The sequence below is a fragment of the Atractosteus spatula genome, chromosome 6 (assembly GCF_055471065.1).
Source record: "Atractosteus spatula isolate fAtrSpa1 chromosome 6, fAtrSpa1.hap1, whole genome shotgun sequence".
NCBI lineage: Eukaryota > Metazoa > Chordata > Actinopteri > Semionotiformes > Lepisosteidae > Atractosteus > Atractosteus spatula.
In genome coordinates this window covers 40227926-40252651 of record NC_142711.1, presented here as the reverse complement: position 1 = coordinate 40252651, position 24726 = coordinate 40227926, and the positions used below count along the sequence as shown (strand labels likewise).

General features: G+C 36.2%; 2 protein-coding genes across 7 annotated transcripts in view; one reads left to right on the top strand and one right to left on the bottom strand.

Annotated features, from left to right (window-relative positions):
- pitrm1 (pitrilysin metallopeptidase 1) lies at window positions 1-24726 on the top strand. The gene is made up of 27 exons (XM_088918096.1): window positions 1-204; window positions 633-735; window positions 1236-1342; window positions 1921-2072; window positions 2387-2501; window positions 2694-2790; window positions 3228-3388; window positions 3633-3759; window positions 4447-4535; window positions 6346-6474; window positions 7943-8056; window positions 8172-8268; window positions 8577-8711; window positions 9133-9271; window positions 9604-9720; window positions 9939-10068; window positions 11752-11872; window positions 13028-13104; window positions 13697-13862; window positions 15477-15577; window positions 16046-16166; window positions 16870-16929; window positions 18794-18906; window positions 19205-19330; window positions 19809-19954; window positions 20575-20677; window positions 21342-24726. The coding sequence occupies exons 1-27, from the start codon at window positions 158-160 to the stop codon at window positions 21433-21435; spliced, it is 3087 nt and encodes a 1028-aa protein (XP_088774222.1). The 5' UTR covers window positions 1-157; the 3' UTR covers window positions 21436-24726.
- LOC148832878 (ATP-dependent 6-phosphofructokinase, platelet type-like) overlaps window positions 22446-24726 on the bottom strand; it is a 41891-nt gene continuing 39610 nt past the window's right edge. For all 6 annotated transcript variants that reach the window (XM_088918098.1, XM_088918100.1, XM_088918102.1 and 3 more), the window contains 2 exons: window positions 24209-24314; window positions 22446-23004 (listed from right to left, as the gene is read on the bottom strand). In XM_088918098.1, coding sequence (XP_088774224.1) covers window positions 22851-23004; window positions 24209-24314 — 260 coding nt within the window. In that variant the 3' untranslated portion in view covers window positions 22446-22850. The remainder of the gene's footprint in view (window positions 23005-24208; window positions 24315-24726) is intronic.

The window sequence follows — 24726 nt, the reverse complement described above, 5'->3', positions numbered from 1 at the left end:
ACATGTGTTTCATTGCAACATGACAGAGAGGCGTGGATTATGAGAGCTCGAATGTTTTTTTAAAACGGAATGAAGTGTTATACTTGCAATGTGTTTGTGTTAAGATAACTGCATCTGTGTTCAGTGGTTTATCGGTGGGTATCTGAACGATTGCAAAATGCTGAGGCAAATGTCAGCTGTGGCAAAGAAGCTTAGATATTTAAGGTAGGGACCGATCAAGATTTTTTTTCCCCGACAGCATTGTTAGCCGTGCCGGTGTTAGCGAGAAAAATGTAATCTTGACGCTACTGTATGTAACCTTGTATTTTAATGTGCAAACCCCAGCGTGACTCAGCTTTTCTGAATAGTGTCATTTTTCACAAGGTAGAAAGTTGACGTCAGCTGCTGATGTGTGACAGACTTTATTCATGTCTTAGAAAATGCCCGATATTTAAATTGACAACGATCAGTTATCACTTCAGTTGTACTGTACATGGCAATTTAATAAAAATCACTGATTATATATACAGCTCTTTTTTCCCCTTTACGGTACATGTGTCCACTCAAGGCCGCAGACCCCTTTCAGTGCGTTTTAGAAAATGTAATGCAACACGTGCAGCACAGCTTTTGAATATTCGCTTTTAAAAATTAAGGTTTTTAGGTCAGAGGACGTGGAGATACAACAGCAGCTCCGCCACAGAAAGAGCACTCCAGTATGAAGGGGGAGAGAAAATCCATGGTTTCACAGTTAAACAGGTAGAACTGTGCTAATTCAATTCTGTATGCACCTCACAGAACGATCTCTTCTTTTTACAGCCGTACAGTACGTATGAGTCTTAATATTAACGCTACATTTAATATTTACATTTTACAAAGACTGTGAGCAAGACTTGAGTTACCTTGAGTATGACCTTGGACAAAATACATCTTCTGGATCTAAATAGTATTTACTGTGGTTTTGACGACAGCACGTTCTTCAGTCAAAAATTTAAAAACCTAGGACAGTCGGTCTCCAGTAGCCATTTAATACTTAATTCGTCATTGTCTTTAAGGCAGGGGGGGACCTGTGTTAGTTTATCAGTGACTTTCGACATTGAAAACAAAGCTTTGCATTGAGTTTTGCATCAGTGTAACTCTCACAGTCAACATTTAAGAAGGATAACCTGCACAATTAATAGTGTATTTTCTCTCTTGTCATATTAGATTAATTCATGTGGTTTTGGCCTGTCATCTCAATTGTCTGTCTAATACTGTAGGTAACAGCCATTCCTGACTTGTTTCTCACTGCTGTCAAACTGACCCATGACGATACTGGAGCTCAGTACCTTCATGTAGCAAGAGATGACTCCAACAATCTTTTCAGGTAAAAGTTGTACTGTAGAAAATATCAGAGGGAAGAAAGGAGATTGTAGAAAAGTATGTAGTTTAGATTTTAGTTTAAATTAAATCTTTGACCTGTCCATGAATTTCAGTGCTTAGTCTATTTTTTGACGTTTTGACATTAGAAACCTGCAGTCAAGCACAGGGTTTGTAATTAAATTTGGGTCTGTGGATCTAATTGCTTTTTTTTTAATCGAGGCCTAACTTAGTAATTTAATTTGTCTTTAAAAACAAAATAGCATGAAGCTGCATCAGCATGTGAGGTATAACGGAAAAAGATAAGATCAATTACACAGAGTAAAGTTAAATGCAGAAACTGATTCGGGTCTGTAGCCTTCTTCTGGTGTATCCACAGGAAAAATAATGTGCTTTTCTTTTTTCAGTAGGAAATTGTTACTTAGTTTTTCTTCAATACTGCTTTTGTACAGTATTATGCAATTATGTTCTTTAATTTTTCATCTCAGAATTTCTGTCTTGTTTTGCACAATGATTGTAATGCCCCTTATTTTTCTGCATTTCTGTCAGTGATTTATGTCATAATCATTGAATTGTCTTTCACAGTGTTCAGTTTAGGACAACACCAATGGACAGCACTGGTGTGCCCCATATTCTAGAACACACAGTGCTATGTGGCTCTGAGAAATACCCCTGCAGGGATCCCTTCTTCAAAATGCTGAACCGATCTTTGTCTACATTCATGAATGCTTTCACAGGTTTGTAGTGTGAATGGAAGTATGGATGCACAACAGACAGTTTTTTTAAACCTGTATTTGCAGGACAAAGGTATTTTATTATTATCATGTGATTAGTCAGTGGTTGGAACTCATTTCTCCACAATTAAAAATAATACATCCTTTCCATTCGTATATGACTTGAATGCTATTTGTGGCTAGAACATAGGGCATTTTTATTCACTCAGTGATCTAATTGTCCTTTTAAAATTGGGTCAGTTTAGGTGTGTAAGTAAAAACCATGGATCTAAGTGATCATGTATACAGTACTCATGGTGTCTGTTTTTCTTTTTCAGCTAGTGATTACACAATGTATCCATTTTCCACACAAAATAGCAAAGACTTTCAGAATCTCCTTTCTGTGTATCTGGATGCTGTATTTTTCCCTCAACTTCGAGAACTGGATTTTTGGTATGTGTTTCACGGATGTTCTTTTAAATAATGAGCTCAATAAAAGCTGTGATTTTTTTCAAGTTTTATACAGGCTTTACTTCTGTTTTGAGTCGGCAGTAATACATTATAAAATTGCAATATTGTTGTTTTATGTTTTAATTGTAGAAGTACCATATATAATGTTATTTAATTTAATATTATTTTTAACAGGCAAGAAGGCTGGAGACTTGAAAATGAAAATCCCACGGATCCAAAGTCTAATTTAGTTTTTAAAGGAGTGGTTTTTAATGAAATGAAGGGTGCATTTGTAAGTTATAGTTTGTATTTTTATTCAAAACATTCTACATGAAAAATTAATCCTCCTTCCAGTTTAATATTATAATTATTTATAATGTACACATGTAATTAATTTCCTGAAAAATAATAGTAATATGAACTGTCTCAATTCCATTTGTGAAGTTGTTATAATAGCATTAGCAAAGAAAAAAAAACTGTTTAATCCATTATACTGTAAATAGTAACTGTACTTCTCTCTAGTATTCTTTAAATGCTGTTGCTTTTAAAAGGATGACATTTTAAAATATTTTCTATAAAAAACTGAAAATCCTTTATCTGTACATATTAACTAAAGTCTATAATTGCTGTTTTGTTGTATATTTAATACACACCATGTGGAAGCAGAGTGTATCCAAAATATTTGGGACTGTGTGACACTGAACTTAAAATAATACTTTTCCTTTCAAGTCAGATAATGAGAGTCTGTATGCTCAGCACCTCCAAAATAAGCTCTTCCCTGACCACACTTACTCGGTGGTCTCTGGTGGGGAGCCACTTGCCATCCTTGACCTTTCCTGGGAGCAGTTGAAACAGTTCCATGCAACACACTATCATCCAAGCAATGCAAGGTAATTGTTATGACTGGAATCTTATCTTTAGAAAAACATTTTTAAAATGTTAAAGCTTTGAAGAAATCAGAAACTAAAATTGCATTGTTAAATGGTTTCAGTGAAATAAAATGCTTCACAGGTTTAATCAGACCATTAAATTGTTTTGTACTTGCAGTATATATGAAGGTACCCAGTGTGTACAGATTTTTGTTAAAAGTATTTTAACTCATTACAAAGGTTTTGGTTGTACTGTATCACTCAGGTTTTTCACCTATGGAGATCTGCCTCTGGAGCAGCACTTAAAACAAATTCATGAGGAAGCACTCTCCAGATTCCAGCGTACTGAGCCGAACACTGCTGTCCCTCCACAGCCCCGCTGGAACAATTCGGTGAGTCCATCAGCTTTAGCAGTATCATCATTATTAAAAAAAGTAGATATAAATGTCTAAAACGTTATTGGTATTCAGTGTCAACAATATGATTCCAAGAGGTTATGTTTTGAATTAGCTCCTGGCTAATCTATCCTAATATCAATTTGAATTGATAAAATCAAAAGCCGACAGAACAGTGAAGGACTAGATGAAATTCCTATAAGCAGCAGTTATATTCTGATTTTTTAGCTTACTATTACATCTACGAATTCACAGAACTTGTATAAGACATCCACATCATTAAATGAAGGGTTGGCCATCCTAGTCTTGGAGAGTACAGTGTAGTAGATTTTATAGTTAGCTGTAAACAAGTTTACAAAGACATGAATTTTGTTCATGTCTTTAGGGTATAGATATTTTCATTACGAATGATCTTTAGACAGTCTAATTGAAATATTCAATCGCTTAAGTGGTGAGAACAAAATTGTTGCAAGTATTCAGGAATTGACGATTTAAGGGTGACCAATAAAGCCTGCTGGGTTTTGACTTCGTAAAGACACAGATGGCCACCTATAATTTTGTACATCAGATGTATTTTACATTATTTTTACATTAGTCATCAGTCATTCTTCGTTTTTGTCTTCTATCCATTTTTTGTCATTGTTCAGCTTCCACTTCACTGACAATCCTTTCCTCTTTCTGTAGAGGGAGGACCATGTGACGTGTGGCGTGGATGCCCTAGCTCCTGATCCTACCAAACAGAGCACTGTGTGTGTGAGCTTCCTCCTGGGAGAGTAAGTCAATGAGGATGTACACTTGTACATCTCTGTGGTACACAAGTCTACACAAAGCATGAGCTATTCTTTTTAGCAAGAAGATGTAAACATTAAAGATTTCCTAACGTAGACAGAATGGAAAGTGTGACGTAACAGCCAATAGCACATAAAAGTGAAATGTGGGTTTCAAGAGACTCGTCTGTATAGAAGTAAATGAAAACCGATAGGAAAACTGTAGCCATGAACTGCTACCTTCTGTTGTGAAGTTCAGGCTTCGTGACAAATCAGCTTTACACTTGGATAACAATACAAAGCCTGCATCAGACTTAATGATCAAAAGGTTAAGCAAACATAAACATTGGTGTTATTGATGAGTTTTCACATTATATACTAAAACATTTATATATAAGCTAATAAAATCTTGGACTACATAACCTGGGGCCAAGGAAGAGGTTCTGTATAAAAGACTCATTGAATGTTGATTTCCATTGTTATGCTAATCTAGATATCCAGTACATCAATATGGAATATTGGTTTACATGCTACAGGTCATTTTTACAGTTTATGAATACATTTGCTCGCTACTGTGCCTGAGAAAATGAGAAATGACATGCAACTGCAACGTACAGTGCCTTCCAAAAGTAGTGAGACGGCAAGGTCAAAACATATTTTTTCAGTTAAGCAATTTATATTTGTGATCATGAGATTAATATGAATGTTAATTACAATGTTATATACATTTTATTTTTGAATAATTCATTGCATGCATTTGATTATTTTAGAATAAAACAACATACTTTGTGTTCAATCCAGGGATTTCATGTGACCATAACTGACACATAAGCGTACTCATTCACATTAAGTGCAGTACATTTCCGAATGTCAAAAAGTCAGTATTTTGTTGCATGTTCTTTTGAGGCAATAAATGTATGAAGTCTGATCTACTGAGCTCGCAAAACTTTGTGCAATATTTGGGGTGCTTTTCCAAGCCTTTGCTTTAGCCACACCAAGTTCTTCCCCCTTCTTGGGGTGTTCTGACTTGAGTATGTATTTTACATGCTCATTTGCATTGAAATCTGTACGTTTGACCTAAGATTTTTTAGTTCGTTCTCATGGTGAATTCCTAGGTTACCTTGGCTGTACTGTATGCCTTGGATCATTATCAAGCAGCCCATTAAGTTTGGAAACGTTTTCTTCTACATAAGCATAAAAAAAGGTTCTGCAAACTTTAGAATTCATTCTGCAGTGGCTGTCAGTGGTTACTTCATAAACAAAGATGAACCAAATCAGCTATGAAATTACCCAAAATAAAAACTGAAATTGTGATTATTTCAAATACAAATGACTTCACTGTAAAGCAAAAAAAAAAGCTGATCTTTTGGCTACTCATTCACATACAGTACATGGCATACATGGGGCGGAGCAGTGGCTCTGTGGCTAAGGATCTGCGCCTGTGGCTGGAAGGTTACCAGTTCAAATCCCGTAGCCGGCAGAGGAATCCTATTGCGTTGGGCCCCTGAGCAAGGCCCTTAACCCCAGCTGCTCCAGGGGCTCTCTACAATGGCCGACCCTGCGCTTTGACCTCAGGCTCTCTCCCTGTCTATGTGTCTGTGTGTCTCATGGAGAGCATGGGGTATGTGAAAGACGAATTCCTATTGCAAGACATTGTATAGGGCTAATAAAGTAATGTTATGTTATGTTATGTTATTCCTTCATTTCAAAACATAATGATTATATAGTGTAATTAATTTGCTATTTCAGGTAATAAGGTTTTGTCTTTGCTGGATATCAATTATTAGTGAAAGTAATGAGGAATTATAATTTTTAGCATTACAGATACCTTTGAAGCTTTTACATTGAATCTTCTGTCATCCCTGATGGTTTCTGGACCCAACTCACCATTCTACAAAGCCCTAATTGAGCCGAAGTTTGGAACACATTTCTCTCCTGTTGTGGGGTATGCTAAAAATAATATTCAAAATGAATATGTCAGACAATGTGGAACACGATTCTGTATGCATTGTATGTTTAAAAGTAGTCTACTTAATTTCCAGGAGATCACACATTACACTTTAATGACAGTCTGAAAACAATTTTTCAGGCAACCAGACATTCATAATAATAATTTCCTAATTTTATAATCCTGTTTACATTTTTCACTGGTCTACAAGAATTTGCATTGTTTAAATCACAATTTGTATCAGACTGTATGTTAATGGCCTGCTCTCAAGTGCTTCAGTGCTAAACCAAGAGTATGCAAACAAGAGCAGGCCATTTAGCCCATTTATCTTGTTAGTAGATTATTGATCTAAAGATTCCATCCAGTGATTCCTGAATCAGTGGTGCCGGCTTCAGTTGGCTTGGTACATGCAGCCTTCTTGAAAACAAGGTGTCTGTAGGCAGGTAGCCATGGTCATCGTGGTAGTCTTATTTTTTCCATATTGTCAAATGCAGGACTACACTGCTTTATAACTGTCAGGTGGCACAGTGAAGACTTAAATTTCCCAACCACTGTGCTGCTGCACACTGGAGTGTTGTCAAGTATGTGTGTAAAAAAAAAAAAAAAATCATTTTTATAAAATTATTTTAAACATGAGACTAATAAATAGCACTACAAAATCCCCAAAATGGTATTTTAATCCAGATGTTAAAATGTTTTATTTTAAACTTCTGAAAAAGTAATGTGTAGTGAGTTTTTTTTTTCATTTTTACAAAGTGTGCCACAGGTTTCATCTTCATTTGTGATGAGACCTACAAGGGCGATGTTATCTGCACAATTTGTTTGAAGGAAGGGTTGTTGGAGATGCAGTGTACAAGGAGTAGAGTAGTCAATACTAATAAGCATATTTTATTTTGCTGTGTTACAATTCTATCTGAACAATTAAATAATAGAAGAAACATCAGTAATACATGCCTTTTGTGGAAGTAAGCATAGTAATGGAGTGAGACTTAATCATTATAAATTTTGTAGAGGTAAAAAAGCAGTAGTAATGCGGTGTTTTGCTCCTTGGTTTACATATTAATAGTAGTAATTGCTTACACTTATATAGCGCTTTTCTGGACACTCCACTCAAAGCGCTTTACAGGTAATGGGGACTCCCCTCCACCACCACCAATGTGCAGCCCCACCTGGATGATGCGACAGCAGCCATAGTGCGCCAGAACGCTCACCACACTTCAGCTATCAGTGGGGAGGAGAGCAGAGTAATGAAGCCAATTCATAGATGGGGATTATTAGGACACATTAGTTTATGTTAAAATGACTTACTGTATACTGTACATAATGTATAAAAACATTTTATATACATATATTTGCAGGTATTGCTGTGTGTTTATTAAAGAATGTGGGTTTAATTTTTATCATAGTGATATTCCAAAACCTATAGTATCTGAGATTATGCAATATATACTTTTTTCCCTTTCAGATATAACGGAAGCACTAAGGAGGCCTCCTTCAGTGTAGGATTGCAGGGAATTGCTGAAAAAGACATTGAAAAAGTTAGACAAATAATCAGCCAAACATTCGATGAGATCATAGAGTAAGTAAGATATACCTGTACCACTTTATTTAAATAAACTTGTAAGCCATTATTCCACATAAAACGTTTACTTACATGAATGCTGTCATGTTTTTCTCTCCATTTCAATGCTAAGCAATGGATTTGAGGAGGAAAGAATAGAAGCCCTTCTTCATAAAATTGAAATCCAGATGAAGCATCAGTCCACTAGTTTTGGACTGGCTCTGGCTTCAGTAAGTAATTATCTTGGGTGTTAATTGTTGAATGAGTGTATTTTGACTGTTGTAAAGGCGTGGATGGTGGAAGTAAAGATATGTAAATGAAAGGTTATCTGCCTGAACTAAACTTTACAGACTTAAGTAACCCTATAGCTGTGGTTTATAGGACACTGTAGAGAGAGGCCTATCATAATTACACTGGTTTACGAAAACATAAAAGCAGTAGATGACAGTTTGCATTTTATAGTCGTTTATTGTAACAGTATTTTTAAAGGGTGTTGTTTAGTTCTTTTTCTTTTCTTTTTCCCTTATTTACAATTCAGTTTATTGCTACGTCTTGGAATCATGATGGAGACCCAGTGGAAGTTTTAAAAATCAGTGACCAAGTGTCCAGATTTAGACAATGCCTAAAGGATAATCCTCACTTTCTTCAGCAAAAAGTAAAACAATACTTCAAGGTAATACTTTTTCTTATTTCTGTTACACTAGCTACTTCTACTAGCTTCTACTGTTGTCCAGCAGTGTTATTGAAGCAGACGTGATATGTTGCTCCAAGACACTGTAGGAAGGGATCCATGGATCAGTTAGCTACCATTTTTTGACTGAAGTGTTATGGGTGTCTGGAAGAAGTTACCCAGCCATGTTGTTGACGCTGATACACTGCCTTCTTTCAAGAAACGTCTGGATATGCTTACTAGCAACCAAACCAAAAGATGTGCTGAGTAGCCTCCTTCTATTTTATATTGTGTCAGATTTGCAGAAGTCAACATTTTGTCCACTTAAGGTATTGTTAATTAGATGTGTGTCGATATTTCAGAACAACGTGCCTCTGCTGTGACCTTGTAAAACACATAGCCCTTGTCTAACCCCCCCCCCCAGGACAATACACACAACCTGACACTATCCATGAGTCCAGATGAGTTGTACTTTGAAAAGCAGGCTAAAGCTGAGGAAGAAAAACTACAGCAAAAGGTGGAGAGACTGTCTGAGAGTGACAAGAAGGAAATATATGAAAAGGGTAAGGAATTTGCTGCTGAATGTCTGAGTACAGGCCAACGGTCTTATTTGGTTATTATATGAAAGTAGAGATGTATTCAGTTTGTAAGTAGAGATGTGTTCAGTTTGTAACAATAATACAGTTTTTTTTAAGTACTTTCATGAGATTCAAAGCAATGGCGGTTCCTTTACATTTGGTCAAAAGTTGTTTTACTAGTTGTTTTAACAATTCAAATTGTATATTGTATTATAATGGCACTTTTAAGTGACTGAATGTTGTCACTCCTATTTCAGTGTGATACTGATTAGGTTTATCTCACACTTTGCAGTTCATACAGTATTTTATTCTCCCAGGTTTGCAGTTATTATCTCTTCAGAGTACTTCACAAGATGCATCTTGCCTTCCCAGTTTGAAAGTATCCGACATTCAGCCAACCATCCTAGTGACTCCTGTAGAGATGGGAAGTGCAGGTAAATCTTTGAGGACAAAACCTCAGTGAGACATGTACTGTATATGAACAGAAAATCTCATTTTTGAAAATCTAAAGAAAATGCATTCTCGGTCTCATAACTAGGCATTTTAAAGTCCACAACAAATCTAAATATTGATTGATATATTCCATATTGATACAGTTTCAGACAGTAATTTATCATATATTAAAACTTCTGGTGTAATATTACTCCTGCAGGTGAGGTTCCAGTGCAGTACTGTGCCCAGCCTACCAATGGCATGGTGTATTTCAGGGCAATGTGCAGCCTCAACACCCTTCCTGAGGATCTCAAAATTTATGTCCCTCTCTTCTGCAATGTCATTACTAAGTAAGTGTGGGAAATAAAACAATTACAGTATAAAACACTTCTATTTCTATATATATATACACAAGGTTGTATGCTAAATGTGAAGCTGTGATGATGATGATGTTCTTAATTTAGACACTATATTTTATTTACTTATGTATTTTTCCATATGAGAGGTAGGATAATATTTCATGATTTCACTTCTGAGAGTACTTTGTACTTTGGAGATTAGTTTATCTGAAATGATCACTACAAACAAATCCACTACATGTTCCTTGGATCCTATTTCGAGTTTAATTTTTCATTTCACTGTTAAGCATGTCATTAGCGAATCCAGATCAAGACTGACCTTTAAACTAACAGTTCTTATCTGTTAAAGAAGTCTTAAATTTAAATGTATCCACAATAATACTCAGTTGCTCAATAATTAATATCCAGCTTGTTATATAATATTGTTGGCAAACCGACTTGAACAGGCTTGCTGTTCAGTTGCAAACTCAATTCAGGCACATTGTATGAACAGTTTCAAGCTGGCTTCACATGGTACTGAAACTCATGATACAATGTTGTTGTTCTTAATGGTAGAGTACCGTTTTTATTATTGGAAATGCTTTGTCTAGTTTAAGAATCTCATTGATAGATCATTGATAAAATTGGCCATTTTCGCATTGATGAGAACCCATTATTTTTAGTATCTATTTTACCATTTGTTTTGAATCTTTGTAGGTATGGCATTATTTTAATTTCTATGCTCTTGACACCCAAATTTATATTAAATGAAGCCTTATATTAAGGACTGTCTGCCTTAGATGCTTAGATGATATTGGATACAACAAAATGTTTCACATCTTAACTCCTGACAAGGTCAATGTTACACTGATTGTGTTTCCTTGCAAACTCCAAAACTGCATCTACCTTATTTGCCTTGATGGTCTTGGAACCATCAAAATACAGTTGAAAATTGAATCCATCCATTCCATCTCTGTAACATTACTTGTATGCATTCGTATTTCCCAGTCTCATGCAGAAAAGTTAATGCATCCTTTTGTCTTTTCTAGGTTTGAGTATTGTAATGTAGTGTTTGCTGATGTGTCAAATGTATTAAGGTGCATCCTGAGGGTGTAACTTGAATAGGACTCATCTACTCTAATCATAATTAATATTTACATGCATGAGCATCAGTCTCCTGTTTTAGCTTACTTGCAGTGGTTTCATTTGAGTTTCAGCATAAAATTCACAATAACTGATGTTTACCTTTTATGAGCTTTTGGTCTACTTTCTCATTACTTTAGTGTTTAGTCTCTGTACACCTATATATCCTTTGTGGTTTTTGGCTCTGGCCCAAAAGGGGACTCTGAACCTTGAGACTGTTTTCTGCTCCTTTTTCCAAACCCGTTGAAAGATATCCATTCCATATTAAAGTATACCTATATTCCTTACTTTTACATTCTTCAAAACTTTTCATTGCTGGTTGCAAAGGATTGATATTTAAATCCTATTTCCAGATAAAGTTTATTTCTCAACACTTATGGATGTGGTGCAAAGTACATTATTACATTAGTACAAAGCCATTTCAATTCATGAAAAGTTGAGAAACTTTGCTTGTGTTGTAAAGGTTTTCACAATCATTAATAACGTAGAGTTTGATAAAAAATTTAATTTTATGCATAGGAAGCAATCTGATTGTTTTCTCATTCCTTTCAGAATGGGTTGTGGTGCTCTGGACTATAGACAACAGGCTCAGCAAATTGAACTGAAGACTGGGGGAATGTCTGTTACTCCACAAGTTATCCCTGACTGCACTGGCCTAGATATGTATGAGCAGGTATTTGGAAAAATACAGTCCATCACAAATCAGTCCACACATCACCTTTGAAATCACACTTCTACATTACTTACACAAGCATTTTTTTCAAGTCTTGCTCAAGATATTTAGTAAAACATATTTCTGAAAAAATATTCTTAAAAAGCTTTATGATCCATTTCCAGTAAACTCGAAGCACACAACAGTTACACAGCAAGACGTTTTCTAATAAATCAGAAATATCTGTCTAGCCCTAAAAAGACAATAGGCAAATGAGTCAAATGAAGCACAACTACACACATTCCTGGACAGTGTTCAGAGGGATTAAAGGACCTCAGTCACTTTAGTCCTGAACAGGGAAGACTATGAGGGGATCTTACAGTAAGTGTTCAGAATATTCAAAATCGCCTGTAGTCAATGGAATGTGGGGAATCTGGAACAGCCTACCTAGCCATGTTTTGACGCTGACACTCTGGCTTTTTACTAGCAACCAAACGAGAGGTACTGAATGTCTTTCTCTCACTAACTTATGTTCTTAAACATGGTATTCATGAGAAAGCAGACTCAAAAGTTTACAAAAGTAGAGATGTTTTAAAAATGGAACGAGTAAAGGTTTATTCTATGTTGAAAAAAGAATAAAAGAAACACAACGTTTTGGCTGTGGAGCCTTCTTCGTGTGTGATGACATCTGTAAAGGAATAGGAGGTGGTTAGAAAGCCTGGTCTTGGAACAGATCGCTGTGAGGGCAAGTAGCACAGGGAGGAGGAGAAGGAACGACGAAGAGATCTAGAAAAAGATTTAGAGGAAGGCACAGTGGGTCGCAGCAGAAGTAAGCTGAAGTAGTTCTAGTAGGTAGCCGCGTCAGCATGCATTGTCTGCAAAGAAATACGTAAAGGTTTACTCCATGCTGAAAAGAGAAGAAAGAAATACAACCTTTTGGCTGTGGAGCCTTCTTTGGGTGTGGAGGCTCCGCAGCCGAAATGTTGTGTTTCTTTTCTTTTTTCAGCATGGAATGAACCTTTACTTGTTTCTTTGCAGCCTTCGCATGCTGATTAAGCTATCTACTTGATGTTTTAAAAATGTCATCCGGGCCATGTACTGCTTTTCAACACTTTACTTTATGCATATTGCTTCTGTAGGTTATTTTGTGATCTTGTTTTTCATCCTGCTTTCCAGGGAATTCTTCTCACTTCTTTGTGCTTGGAGAGAAACCTTCCTGATATGCTGAATCTCTGGGGTGATATATTCAACAGGTTACTTTATACTTTTCTTTGTAATACATTATTTTTCATTATTTTTCACAGTTATTATTTCAATATACAATTGCATATGTAGTTCAAGTAGGCTGCAAAGGAACAAGTGATGGTTGTGCTTTACTAATTACTAATTGATAATTATGCAAATAATATGCAATTGTAAAGGAAGAAGTAAAGGTTTATTCCATGCTGAAAAGAGAACAAAGAAAACACGTTTCAGCTGTGGAAGAAGGCTCCATAGCCGGAAAGTTTTGTTTCCTTTCTTCTCTTTTCAGCATGGAATAAACCTTTACTTCTTCCTTTACAATTGCATATCATTTGCATAATTATCAAAGGTACGGTTATACTATTTTAATAAAGAACCTACAGTTTTGAGGTTTATATTATTGTTCAGTCTGTCTAGTGTCCATCTTATGTCATTTTGTTTGGGTGTATGGTCCACAGTGAACTACTGAATAAACATTTTAAATTTGCTTTTAAATTAATGTGACCTAGTTTGGAAAAAACTACCAGTATGCTTCAGTGATCACTGCCTTCAAGTTATCCGTAAAGAAATTAAGTTCACATCCAGCTGGTCTTTCTCTTTCAGTGCCCACTTTGATAATGAAGAACATTTACGGGTCCTGGTTATGATGGCAGCTCAGGAGCTCTCTAATGGAGTTTCTTGTTCTGGACACCTGTATGCCATGATCAGAGCTGGTAGGACCCTAACATCTGCTGGAGAACTACAGGAAACATTTGATGGCATGCACCAGGTGAGGACAGCTAAACACACATAGACCTCTAGAATGAACTGCTGCATGAATGCAGTCAGCTTCTGTGACCTTATTAAAATCAATTAAAACATCTTAAATTCAAAGAGGGCAATATTATAATGAACAGAATTCTATATATAAATAGCTCAAATATAACATCCACATACTTTGGATGGTTTCTTGACAGAATGAAGCATTGTGTCATCTGTAATACTAGTTCGTAATTTTTCATACTGTTTTTGGCACTTTGGAAGTAATTGCAAAGGAATTGCAAAGCCGTTATCTGATTTCATAATGTACTTTTGATTACAATTGATCTAACTTCCTTCTCAAATTCTTCTTATCTTCAGTAGGTTTGAAATATTTGCAAAGCTTCTATCTGTACTTGAAATGGGCAGTGAGTGGTTTGGCTGTGATGTGTACGTGCAATAGTGGAGAGATTTTAAAAAGAAATTAGTCCATGGTTGTGTGATTTTAATAACTTTGGCTTCTGATGTTTTTATAGAATAGGAATTAATCCCATGTAGTACGTTAACAGTGGTTAGCATTGCTGCCTCGCAGTGCTGGGGTCCTGAATTCAATTCCAGATCTGGGGCACCTGGGTTTCCCCTAGATATTCCGGTTCCTTTCCAGAGTCCAAAAGCATACTGGTGGGTTAATTGGCTTCTGTGAAAACTGACCCTAGGAGCGAGTGTGCGTGTCTGTGTATCTGTCCTCCGATGGACTGGCATCCTGTCCCTGGTGTACCCTGCCATGTGCTCTCTGCTTGCTGGGATAGGCTCTGGCTCCCCTGCTACTCTGATACTCTGAAGAAGCTTGATATTTGTACAAAAAGACTATGGTGGGGTCACTGGTATGAGGCAAGTGGAGGGTCTGGTAAAAAAGTGTAAGAGATGTGAAATGGAAAGAATTTGTTCGGTGACCCTGAGAATGAGTAGAAAGGGTGTTGGGGCAGAAGAGAAGGAATTGTGGAATCCCATTCTGGTTCTTCCTTAGTTGTCCTGAGGGTGTACTGAGGCCTGTTTCTGGCTTGGGTGAGGACCCTGTCAGTGAACAAAGACTGCATACCATGTTTTGGAATTTAAATTTATTGTTACATAAACAACAAAAGAAAACAGGAGAGGTTAAATGCAGTCTCTTATTTTTTTTGAATATTCTTTAATATTCTTCATAGTACATTGACAGCTTTGAAAACCCCATGAGGATCTCCACAACCAGAATCCATTTCTAATTTGTCCTTTCCTTCCTCTTCAACACAAAATTGACTAAATATATTTGAAATCTCTCCAAATATTTACATATTTCATCCTATCACTCTTCACCTGAAATTTTACCTATTTTTACATTCTTTCTTTTTCACCTTATCCTCATATTCCTGTTCTCTCCATTTTCCCCACATACCCAAGAAGTTTCACAGTTGAAACATGTTTTTTTTCTTTTCAGAGTGGAATTAAGCTCTCTTTGTTCCTTTGCAGCTCACAGACTGATGCAGCTCCTTATATTAACCTGTAATGCAATTGTTCGTGCTAAGATACCAGTTTTAGCTCATGGAGCACAACTGTTTTATTGAAATATTAGTCACTCTACTTACAGAAACCCATAAATCTTTTTAAGGTAAAATTTATGAAGAGAATTACAGAGATGTCAGACCTTACTGCAGTACTGCGCAAGCTGCCAAGAATTAAGAAACACCTTCTCTCCCCAGAGAATATGAGGTGAGGACAAGTGCTCATGTTGATGGATAACGAGTGACCCAGGCATAGTGCTGTCCATAAGCACTCAACTTGTTTGAATAGGGAAGAACACAGAAGCTGCAGTACATTATCTAAAACGATTGCACAGACTGGCGAGCATAATAGATCGTTTCATGCAGTCATTACCTCAACTTTCGTTACCTGATTTTAAAACTCTTGAAAGCTTACATAAAGTGAATGTAAGTTCTGGTACTTATTTTATGATTACTTGAAATGAGTGGATTAAACAAAGTATTATTTTAATCTAATATCTTCAAATATATTGGCATTACCCGAATTAAAAAATATATTGCACTTATTCATCTTAATCTCATGTAGGCAAATATAAATAGCTTGACTGTAAAGCAAACGTTTTCTCTTTGCTGGTCCTGTACTTTTGGGTACTGGTCCTGTTGTGTGACATGAGGAGATGTCCTGCCTCTTTGCCAGGTGTGCAGTGAATGCCACTCCTCAGAAGATGTCAGAAGCAGCTGCGGAGGTTGAGAAACTCATGGGCACTATTGCGAGAAAGAAGAAAGATCGTAAAACAGTCCGACCCAATGTCATTGAGGTAGAAATTTCAAGTTTACTTTGTCTTCAGGTTTCTAAAGTCTGTATTGTGTTTTATCTGAAAATGTATTGATAACAGTACATTTTAATTTTGTTCAAGAAGGAGGTCTTTGTTTATATTAAATTCTGTGTTTAAATTTGCAAGTGCTTACAACTGCGTTCAAGTAAGTGGAAAACTGTCAAAAGAACTTGAATGTAGACACATTGTTACAGGTTAGGAGGGTCATGGGCTCATATCACTTAGGGTTTGGTAGAGGTGGTTCTGTCAGATTGCTGTGGTAAATTGTCATCGATGTAAATAAGAATCTTTTGTCAATTGACTTAATGGTTAACTAAAAGATAATTTATTAACCTTACAGTGTATTTTGGAAATTACATAGTTTATCTCTTGTTATCAAGGTTTTTAATTCCATTTTAATCCATAAAATAATTGTTATTTTGATTTAAAGATGGCCAGAATGATCACTGTGGAGACCATTGTAGTTGCACAATTGATTTTGTCACTGTTGTTAATTTTGAAAGCTTAATTCCTCAGTGTAAACACAGATTGTATACTTTAATTCAATATGATGTTCACTCTTCAGAGTTATGCAAGTATAATCTTTGTTTCCGTCTGAACAAAAATCTTAGTTTTCCTTTGTCTGTGACCAATGAGTAGAGAACTTTGTCAGTGATGGCTCTATTTCTGATGTTTGTTTCCACAGAAAGCTCTGGATCCCTTGGCCTCCTCTTCTGGATCAGGTGCTAGCAGAAAGCTTATTTCTGTAAGTAATGGCACATGGACCACATGTACTAACGAAGAATTCATTTGCATCATGCCTTCTGTATAGGACTGGCATCTTCTTCCTGTGTCCATGTGGGTAATCCAGTTTACTCTCATAGTCCAAAGATTTGCTCTTTGACTTACATGGCGTCTGTGAATTGCCACTGTACATGTGTAAGTGAATTTGTGTCCTCTGTGAAAGTCTGGTGTCCTACCTTATATCCTTATTCTTTGGCGGTTGGGTTCCAGTTTGGATTACCATTGCCCTTGAAGGATACAGTCAGGGCAATTTTAAGTTCCAGTTTAATATTATATACACAACCTACTCCACACATACAAAACAAAAAAGAAAGAAGTAAATTTATGTGAAAGACAAATGAGAAAAGTCATGACTGCATACGTATTTGTACACTTTGCTGTGACAGACTAAAGTTAATATACTGTAGCAATACAGTTGAGTGGCCTGTCTGTTTGCAATATTAGTAGTTCAGACGATTTTAGAATAAATACATCTATCTATCCTCAGAACCAGCTATCAGGTAGCGAAATTCAAGCAAAAATGTAACCATGAAGAATAAGGAGATTTCAAAATAACTCGGAGATTGAGATATTTAAGAACAGAAATCAAGACAAATTTATAAAAACATTTCAAGGATCCTTAATATCTTTAAACGTCATGAAGATGATCATTAAATAGTGGAAAAGTACCCGGACACGGCCTAAATCAAGCTGTCTCTCCAAAACTCCTTGCCTGCTTGCCAGAAAATAGGTTAGGGGTGCAATTATGAGACCAGCAGTGACTTTGAAAGTCTTACAGAGTTAAATGGCTGCAATAAGAGAAAAAGTCCTTGAATAAAATCCCAGTCCCTCCGGTGGACTTTTGTGGAACTAAAAAATAAATCTCAAACCATGGAGTGGCAAAATATGTTGTGGTCAGACAAGAAATTGTACCTTTTTTTAGTCTAAATACATTTGATACAAACCCAATATAGTGCATCAACACCATCCATACCATAAAGCATTGAGGAGCCAGCATTATGTTATATTTCAACTTCCCATCAGCAGGGACTGGGAAGGTTACCTAGGCTGATAGGGAACATACAGTAGGTAGAGCAAAGTACTGGAACCTGCTTAAAACCTAAAACTGGAGAAACAGTCACCTTCCAAGCAGAACGGTGATCCAAAACATAGGTCTCCGAATTACATTGGAGTGGATTAATAAAATTAATGTCCTTGAGTGGCCTGGTCAGTGTCCTCAGTTGATAATCCTGTTGATAATCTGGAAGAGCAAATCTGCCAAGAAGAATGGGCAAAGATTGCATGAAGCTGATGTGTGAAGTTGGTAGAGACTTATGCAAAGACTTCTGGCTGTAAAGGTTGCCAAAAATGCCATATATTGAGTTCATGGATCTGAATAGTTAAGTAATTGACATATTTCAGTTTTTTGTTGACACCTACTGGTAAATATCTTACCTTTAGAAGTCTTCTGTTTGAGCATGTTTTGAATAAAATATTAGTAAAAAAAAAGGTATATGCATGTTTTACACAATGGGACATTATAGAAAGGATCTGAATACTTTATATTCATACTTTATATATTAATATTATATTGTACTTAATATTCATCATTATCAAATTGCTTGACTATACAGTAAATGTAAAAAACTTTGTCTTTTCTGTCCCAAGTGTTTTTAAAGATAATTCCGATATCAAAAGCCAAGCTGCAAAAAGTGTCATGCATCTTTTTGTTTTAATTGTATTAATAATTTGTTTTATTTACAAGTTAATAATGAATTTAAAATACTCTCATGTATAGCAGAATAAAATGAAAATAGCTGAGGGTATTTCGTACTTCATCTTTGCAGGATCCAACCTTCAAGCCCTGCCAGATGAAAACCTATTTTCAGCTTCCCTTCCCTGTGAACTATGTGAGCGAATGTGTCCGAACTGTTCCTTACACTCACCAGGACTATGCCAGGTGAAACACACCTCCGTATAATTATACCACAGCACACAAAACGGTGAATTATCACCAAATTCTTTCATCAGTTAAATCAAAGCAAAAGTAATTGCTGTTAATCACATTTATATATATATATACGTATACAATTCTTCTTCTTTTAGTTGTGAAAAAATGTTTTGTTGAAAAAATGTCATAACTCTCTTACTAGTTTTGATTTTTGAGTAAAGTGGATGTTCTAGCAGGTATTTTTCAAGATACTATATAATACTGTATTGGGAGTGTAGATTTACAGCTAAAGCCTGTTTGTTTCCAGTCTCTGTATACTTGCTCGGCTGATGACGGCGAAGTTCCTGCATGGAGAAATCCGAGAGAAAGGAGGGTCTTATGGAGGGGGTGCAAAGATGGGTCAAGGAGGTTTATTTGCCTTCTACTCATACAGGTATGATTTACTGATGATGCTTAATTTAAATATGTATATACAGTATACAGGAGCAAAACACAACAAATATTAGCAGTTGTGTACCTCAATGTCTAAAATATATAAACAGGGAGAGGAAAATGTAACCTAAATTTGAAAAAACAACTTAATAATTAACAACAATGAGTACTTAGAAATCTTGCAAAGGCCCTTGTGGAGTCAATGACAAAGATTTTGGACAAAGATGAAGACTGAAAATAAACTAAAGTGCAACACTTCATATTTTTTGTAACCTTGTATTTGAACCTATTATCAAATCCTATTTTCAGTAGTTGCTGTCTAATGACTTATCACTTTAAAATGCACTTCTTAAAGGAAATAATGGCATTTATCCTATGCCAAACATTGTTATAATTCTTTATATTTAATGATAATCATCTGTTCTGAACTTATGAACAGGAAAACAATTTTTCAATTCAAGTAACTTTACCATTTGTAGGGACCCAAACTCTGTGCAAACACTTGCTGCCTTCAGAAATGGAGTAGAGTGGGCAAAGGCGGGAAAATTCACTCAACAGGACATCGATGAAGCGACATTGTCAGTCTTTTCTGCTGTCGATGCTCCTATAGCACCTTCAGACAAAGGTAAAAAGTCCGCTCTCGCCAAAGTGTAATAAAATAAGATAAAAAATGAGGGACTGCAAATTCTCCAAATCTTAAAACATACGTTATCTGTCATGCAAATGTTTCTTGACAGGTAAAAATAGCTCTCTATAGTTCTTTAATTTAATCTGCTTCATTAACAGCCTCATGTAGCCTTCTGGATTGGCATTTGTACATCAACCATACAGTACCAGTTAGCTACTGTACATCACATATCACTCAAACTTCCTGATATTGTTTATCTGAAAGCTTCTAATCTGATCAGCTTTGTTAGGAAACTGACAGGAAACGTTGCACAGCATTACTGTGCATTCTTAAGGTTCATGACATTTGGATTATTGCAGTCCTTCATTCTCAGCAGTAAATTTGAGTGTTTTTATTCTCCCATCTTTTTTTCTTTTCTGGAGATGTGAAGTGGAAGTACAGAAGATTGCCATTTTGCTTAGTTTATAGGACAGCTAGTGAAATGTCCAATGCTGAGTATTTTGGAAATACTTAACTACAGAATTTATATTTGGGTCTGACAGCATTTTGAATTATTGATATACTACGAGAGATATATTAGGAGAACAGCTCAGACGTTTGTAAATTTTGTGTTTTAGGTATGAATCGATTCCTGTGTGGCATCACTGATGAGCTGAAGCAGAAGCACAGAGAACAGCTCTTCGCTGTTACTCACAAAAGCCTGACTGATGTGGCTAACAGGTCTGTATATTTTTAAAGATTTTTAAAGGTCAAAAATAGACTTATAAGATTTATAAGACTTATAAGATTAATAGACTTATAAATAGATTTTTAAGTCAAAATAGACTTGTAATAAACTGTTTTATCAGTGAAAACAAGAAAATGAGCAGTGTAGTATGCTAAAGGGGAAAACTAGTACAAAACAAATGAGTACAAACTGCAGTTCAGAACATATTGTTACTGTATTATAATTGTATGTTCCCCAGTGTCTCATAAATGTCTGAAAAACAGGTCCTTTCTGTTTAACCACTTGTACCAGAAAAGGCGTTGTCCTTTAATAGAAGAAGGTGCAGCACTTTTACTGATGCTTTGTGAGGTAATGTAGACTCTGGGGACAAACTCATATTTTAATCTTGGACTGAAACATGGGACAAAAGTGGTCAGATATATTAATACATATAGTAATATTATGGTTTTGGTTTTTTATCCCTCCTTCACTCCATCTTTGCCTTTGTAGCAGCTCCCTGTCTCATCCTTCAGTAAAGGGGAAGGGGGGTGAGTTCTGACAATTAATGTTGACAGTATGTTCTGAATTGCAGTTGGATAAAGTTAAATTTGATTATGGCACTTGGTTTGCCCTTTAAGACGAAATAAGAAAATTTAATCTCTTTTATTATATTTTCAGGTATCTTGGAATTGGACAGAGAACACACGGAATAGCAATCCTTGGACCTGAAAATGAAATAATCAACAAGGACCCATCCTGGGTCGTTAGATAAGTTTCCATTACAACCATCAAGATCATGAGCGTCTATGTAATAAAAAGTTTCAATTGACGGAAAATGTTCAGAAATATTACAGCAATAACATTCCATTACTTCACTGAAGCTTTTTAATGGTGAATAGATTATTTTTTAGGTCAGCAAGCTGGAAGTTAATCCATGACAGGAAAGAAGGGGTGAGGAGATAAAACGTTGTATATTGTATTGTGAGGTCCCAAAAAGTCTAGGTTCACCGTGAAAGACTGATAAAATACACAGTATTATGTTTTGCAAATAGTTGCTGCAGACCAACCTAAATTCACATGCGCAACAGAATATTTAACAGGTAGGAATATAAAGAATATGTATTCAAGGAGTTTCTTCTAACAATTTTAGAATATTTTTTTCTGTAAATTATTAAAATAATTGAAAGGTTTTCCCAATAAATGCTTAACTTAAAATCATGTTTTTTTTTTGGCTAGGGGTGCATTTACTTTCAAAGGAAATAGTATGAAAATTATACTTGGTTGAGTTTATAAACTATATAACTACATAATAGATCTATAGATCTATATAACATTATTTGAATTTGGTAGTTAAAAAATGACGTTAGTGTGCCCAGTCTTACTTTACATGGTAAATTAGTGTGAAACGTATTTATCGATCTGCAGGCAAATATACCGGTTTTATCCTGGAGGCAAACATACTGGTTTGGATTCACTAAGAAATTTATTTCAAGACTGAATTTGGGAATTACAAATGGTTGCAGCACTACCAGCACTACCATTATTTGACAGCTTTTCAAAATGCATGTAGTAAGTTGTAGGCAACCTGTTCCCAGTGGAGACCACATGGTCTGGATAGTCAGTCCCCTGAGTGACTGACTCCCCTGAGCGACCCCAAAAATACAATGTAAATGAAGGATCTTTACAATTAAACATTTGTAGGGTTTGCTGTGGTCCTTGAATTTGCTTTGTGACCAGAGATGTGGTTCTGTGCACTGTCCACCGACTGTCTTAAATGACAACTTTTGTTTGCAACAATATGTATATTTATTGTTTTTATTGGTCTCACAATTACATCTGTCAACTTCACAGCAGCAGAACTATATGGCCTACTCTCAGGGGTAACACAGACACCACAGGTTTGGAACACAGTGCAATTACGTGGTGACAACACAACATATGTGGCTGGAACAAAGCAGGTGCTTTCCTTTACTGTCAGGCAGTGAAATAAAGTTTTGGAGTGAGAAAAGATCAAATGACCATTTTAGCAACTTTGGTTTCTGGTATTCCTACATCATTTTTTTAAATAATGGGAAATTACATTATAATGGGACATAAAGTGCCAATACAGTTATAATAGGACAAAGCTTCTTCAGCGCTCTTGCACACAATGCTAAACCAATCTACAATAAATTTAAAATGGCTGTTTCAGATAGCTGCTCCTTCTGACTCTTTGGGCCTGTTGCGTACCACGTGCTCCAGCTGACCAGAATCGGAGATATCGTAGCTGGTTTTGTACTTGGCCAGAATCTTCATCAGGGGGCGCAGTTTTAACCACCACTGTTCCTTAGGAATTCTGTGGCTGTTGACCAAACACAAAAAAAGGTTTAAGCAAACAAGTGCCCACTTTCATGTCACAAGAAAGCAGTATGTTCACAGTTAAGGTCCTATTACAGGCTGTGAACTCTAGGGCAGGTCAACCCAGGTACTGTACATCTTGATCTCATTACTTAAGGAAATCTGCTTCAATACCTGGACCGGCGACCCCTAAGGAAAACCAGATTGCTGCTTTAAGTGGTGTTGGTGAGTCCTTTGGATGAGACATCCTATAGCACTATATATAAGGAAAGGGGAGTTAATCCTAATTCTACTCTGGGTTTCTATAATGTGGCTTCTCCACGTTTACCCCTTCATTTCCCCCTCAAGTGGTTTCTCACTTCACTGCTGTGCAATGGCAGACTGGCTGCTGCACTTCAGTTGTAGATGAAGCGCTTCTCTCAGAAGAAAAGTGCTCTACAAATGTGAGGAATGTTTTGCAAACACCCTAACAGCGCGTTATAGTGTCTGCACAGAACTGCTGATCCTGTACAGTGACAAGGCAATGAAACTCAATAAAACATATTGGCATGTCACAACCATTCTAAAATTGTTTCACTTTCCCCTCCACCCCCTGAATGTTAAAATAATATTACATTTATTACCAGGTAGGAAGATAAAACGTACTGCAGAATTTTTACCAATGGGCTTGTGCCCACGGTCACAGAGTTTAAGTATACTGTATAATTGGTTTATGGTAATTATTAGTTTTTATGCTTTAGAATAATCACTCAATAGGTGAAATGGTGTTTCTTTCCAGCCTTTATCTTTCTGTTTAATTGCACTTTTCTTTGGTATATTTATAGAATCTCAAGAGAACAAAAAATAAAGTATTCTACATTCTCCTCCAATGATTTGATTATTTTAGGGGACTGCTTTTAAATGTCAGTATGATCCATAGTTTTCTTTTCAAATAACAAGTGAGATTTGTATTCCACCATTTGTCCCACTTATAACTCTATCCTGTGGACAGGTCATACTAGTCATAACCGCATAAAAGTTGGCTAATGCTGTTTTGAAGATCTTTGTCAAAGATTAACACAGAAACACAGAAAGATACTGACTTTAAAAGCCTGGTCCAGAACATTATAAATGTACTCACTTGCTAAGAACGAACTGAATATTCAGATTATCAACCCAACAAAAAACTCAAAAGGCACAATGCATTTTCTAAGAGCTCAGCAGCTTACACAAAGTCAGTCTCCTCCTTGAGCTGCATCACGGGCTGGAAGATCAGGGCGCGACGGCGCATTCCCAGCAGACAGGCAGTGTCCTCCGTGTTGGCGAAGACTCTCCCTGCAAGGGCACTGATATTTAACAGCATGCCATGATGGAAAGTTACGTTATCAAGCCTTTTTCAAATGGTTGCTCTTTATCGGGACTAGCTCTGTTCTATTTGAATTCTACCACAGAGTTTCTGTACAAAGAGGCCTGAGGGACACACGTGAAGTCACCTGCGGTCAGTCCATGCCCTATGTGTTGTGGACAAATAAATACATCACACTGCCTGTGCATTCCTATTCTAAATAACCTAATAGATGGGCTGTCTCCAAAACACTTTTTCATAACATTACCACCAAGAGCTTCTGCCACCTTTCTGCATGTGTATTTTCCTACCCTTTGCAAAAATAACTTGATGCATCATAGGATGTAAGCGTTAAGAACCATCTGTCTACTTAAATTTATAAATCTATATATTCCAACATCC

What these genes read in the sequence shown, in the direction of transcription:
- pitrm1 (XM_088918096.1), top strand. Translation starts at nt 158, where the DNA reads ATGCTGAGGCAAATGTCAGCTGTGGCAAAGAAGCTTAGATATTTAAG. An exon ending in GCCTAGATATGTATGAGCAG is followed by an intron (nt 11,873 to 13,027) that starts GTATTTGGAAAA and finishes CCTGCTTTCCAG; the next exon opens with GGAATTCTTCTCACTTCTTT. An exon ending in CTCTCCCCAGAGAATATGAG is followed by an intron (nt 15,578 to 16,045) that starts GTGAGGACAAGT and finishes CCTCTTTGCCAG; the next exon opens with GTGTGCAGTGAATGCCACTC.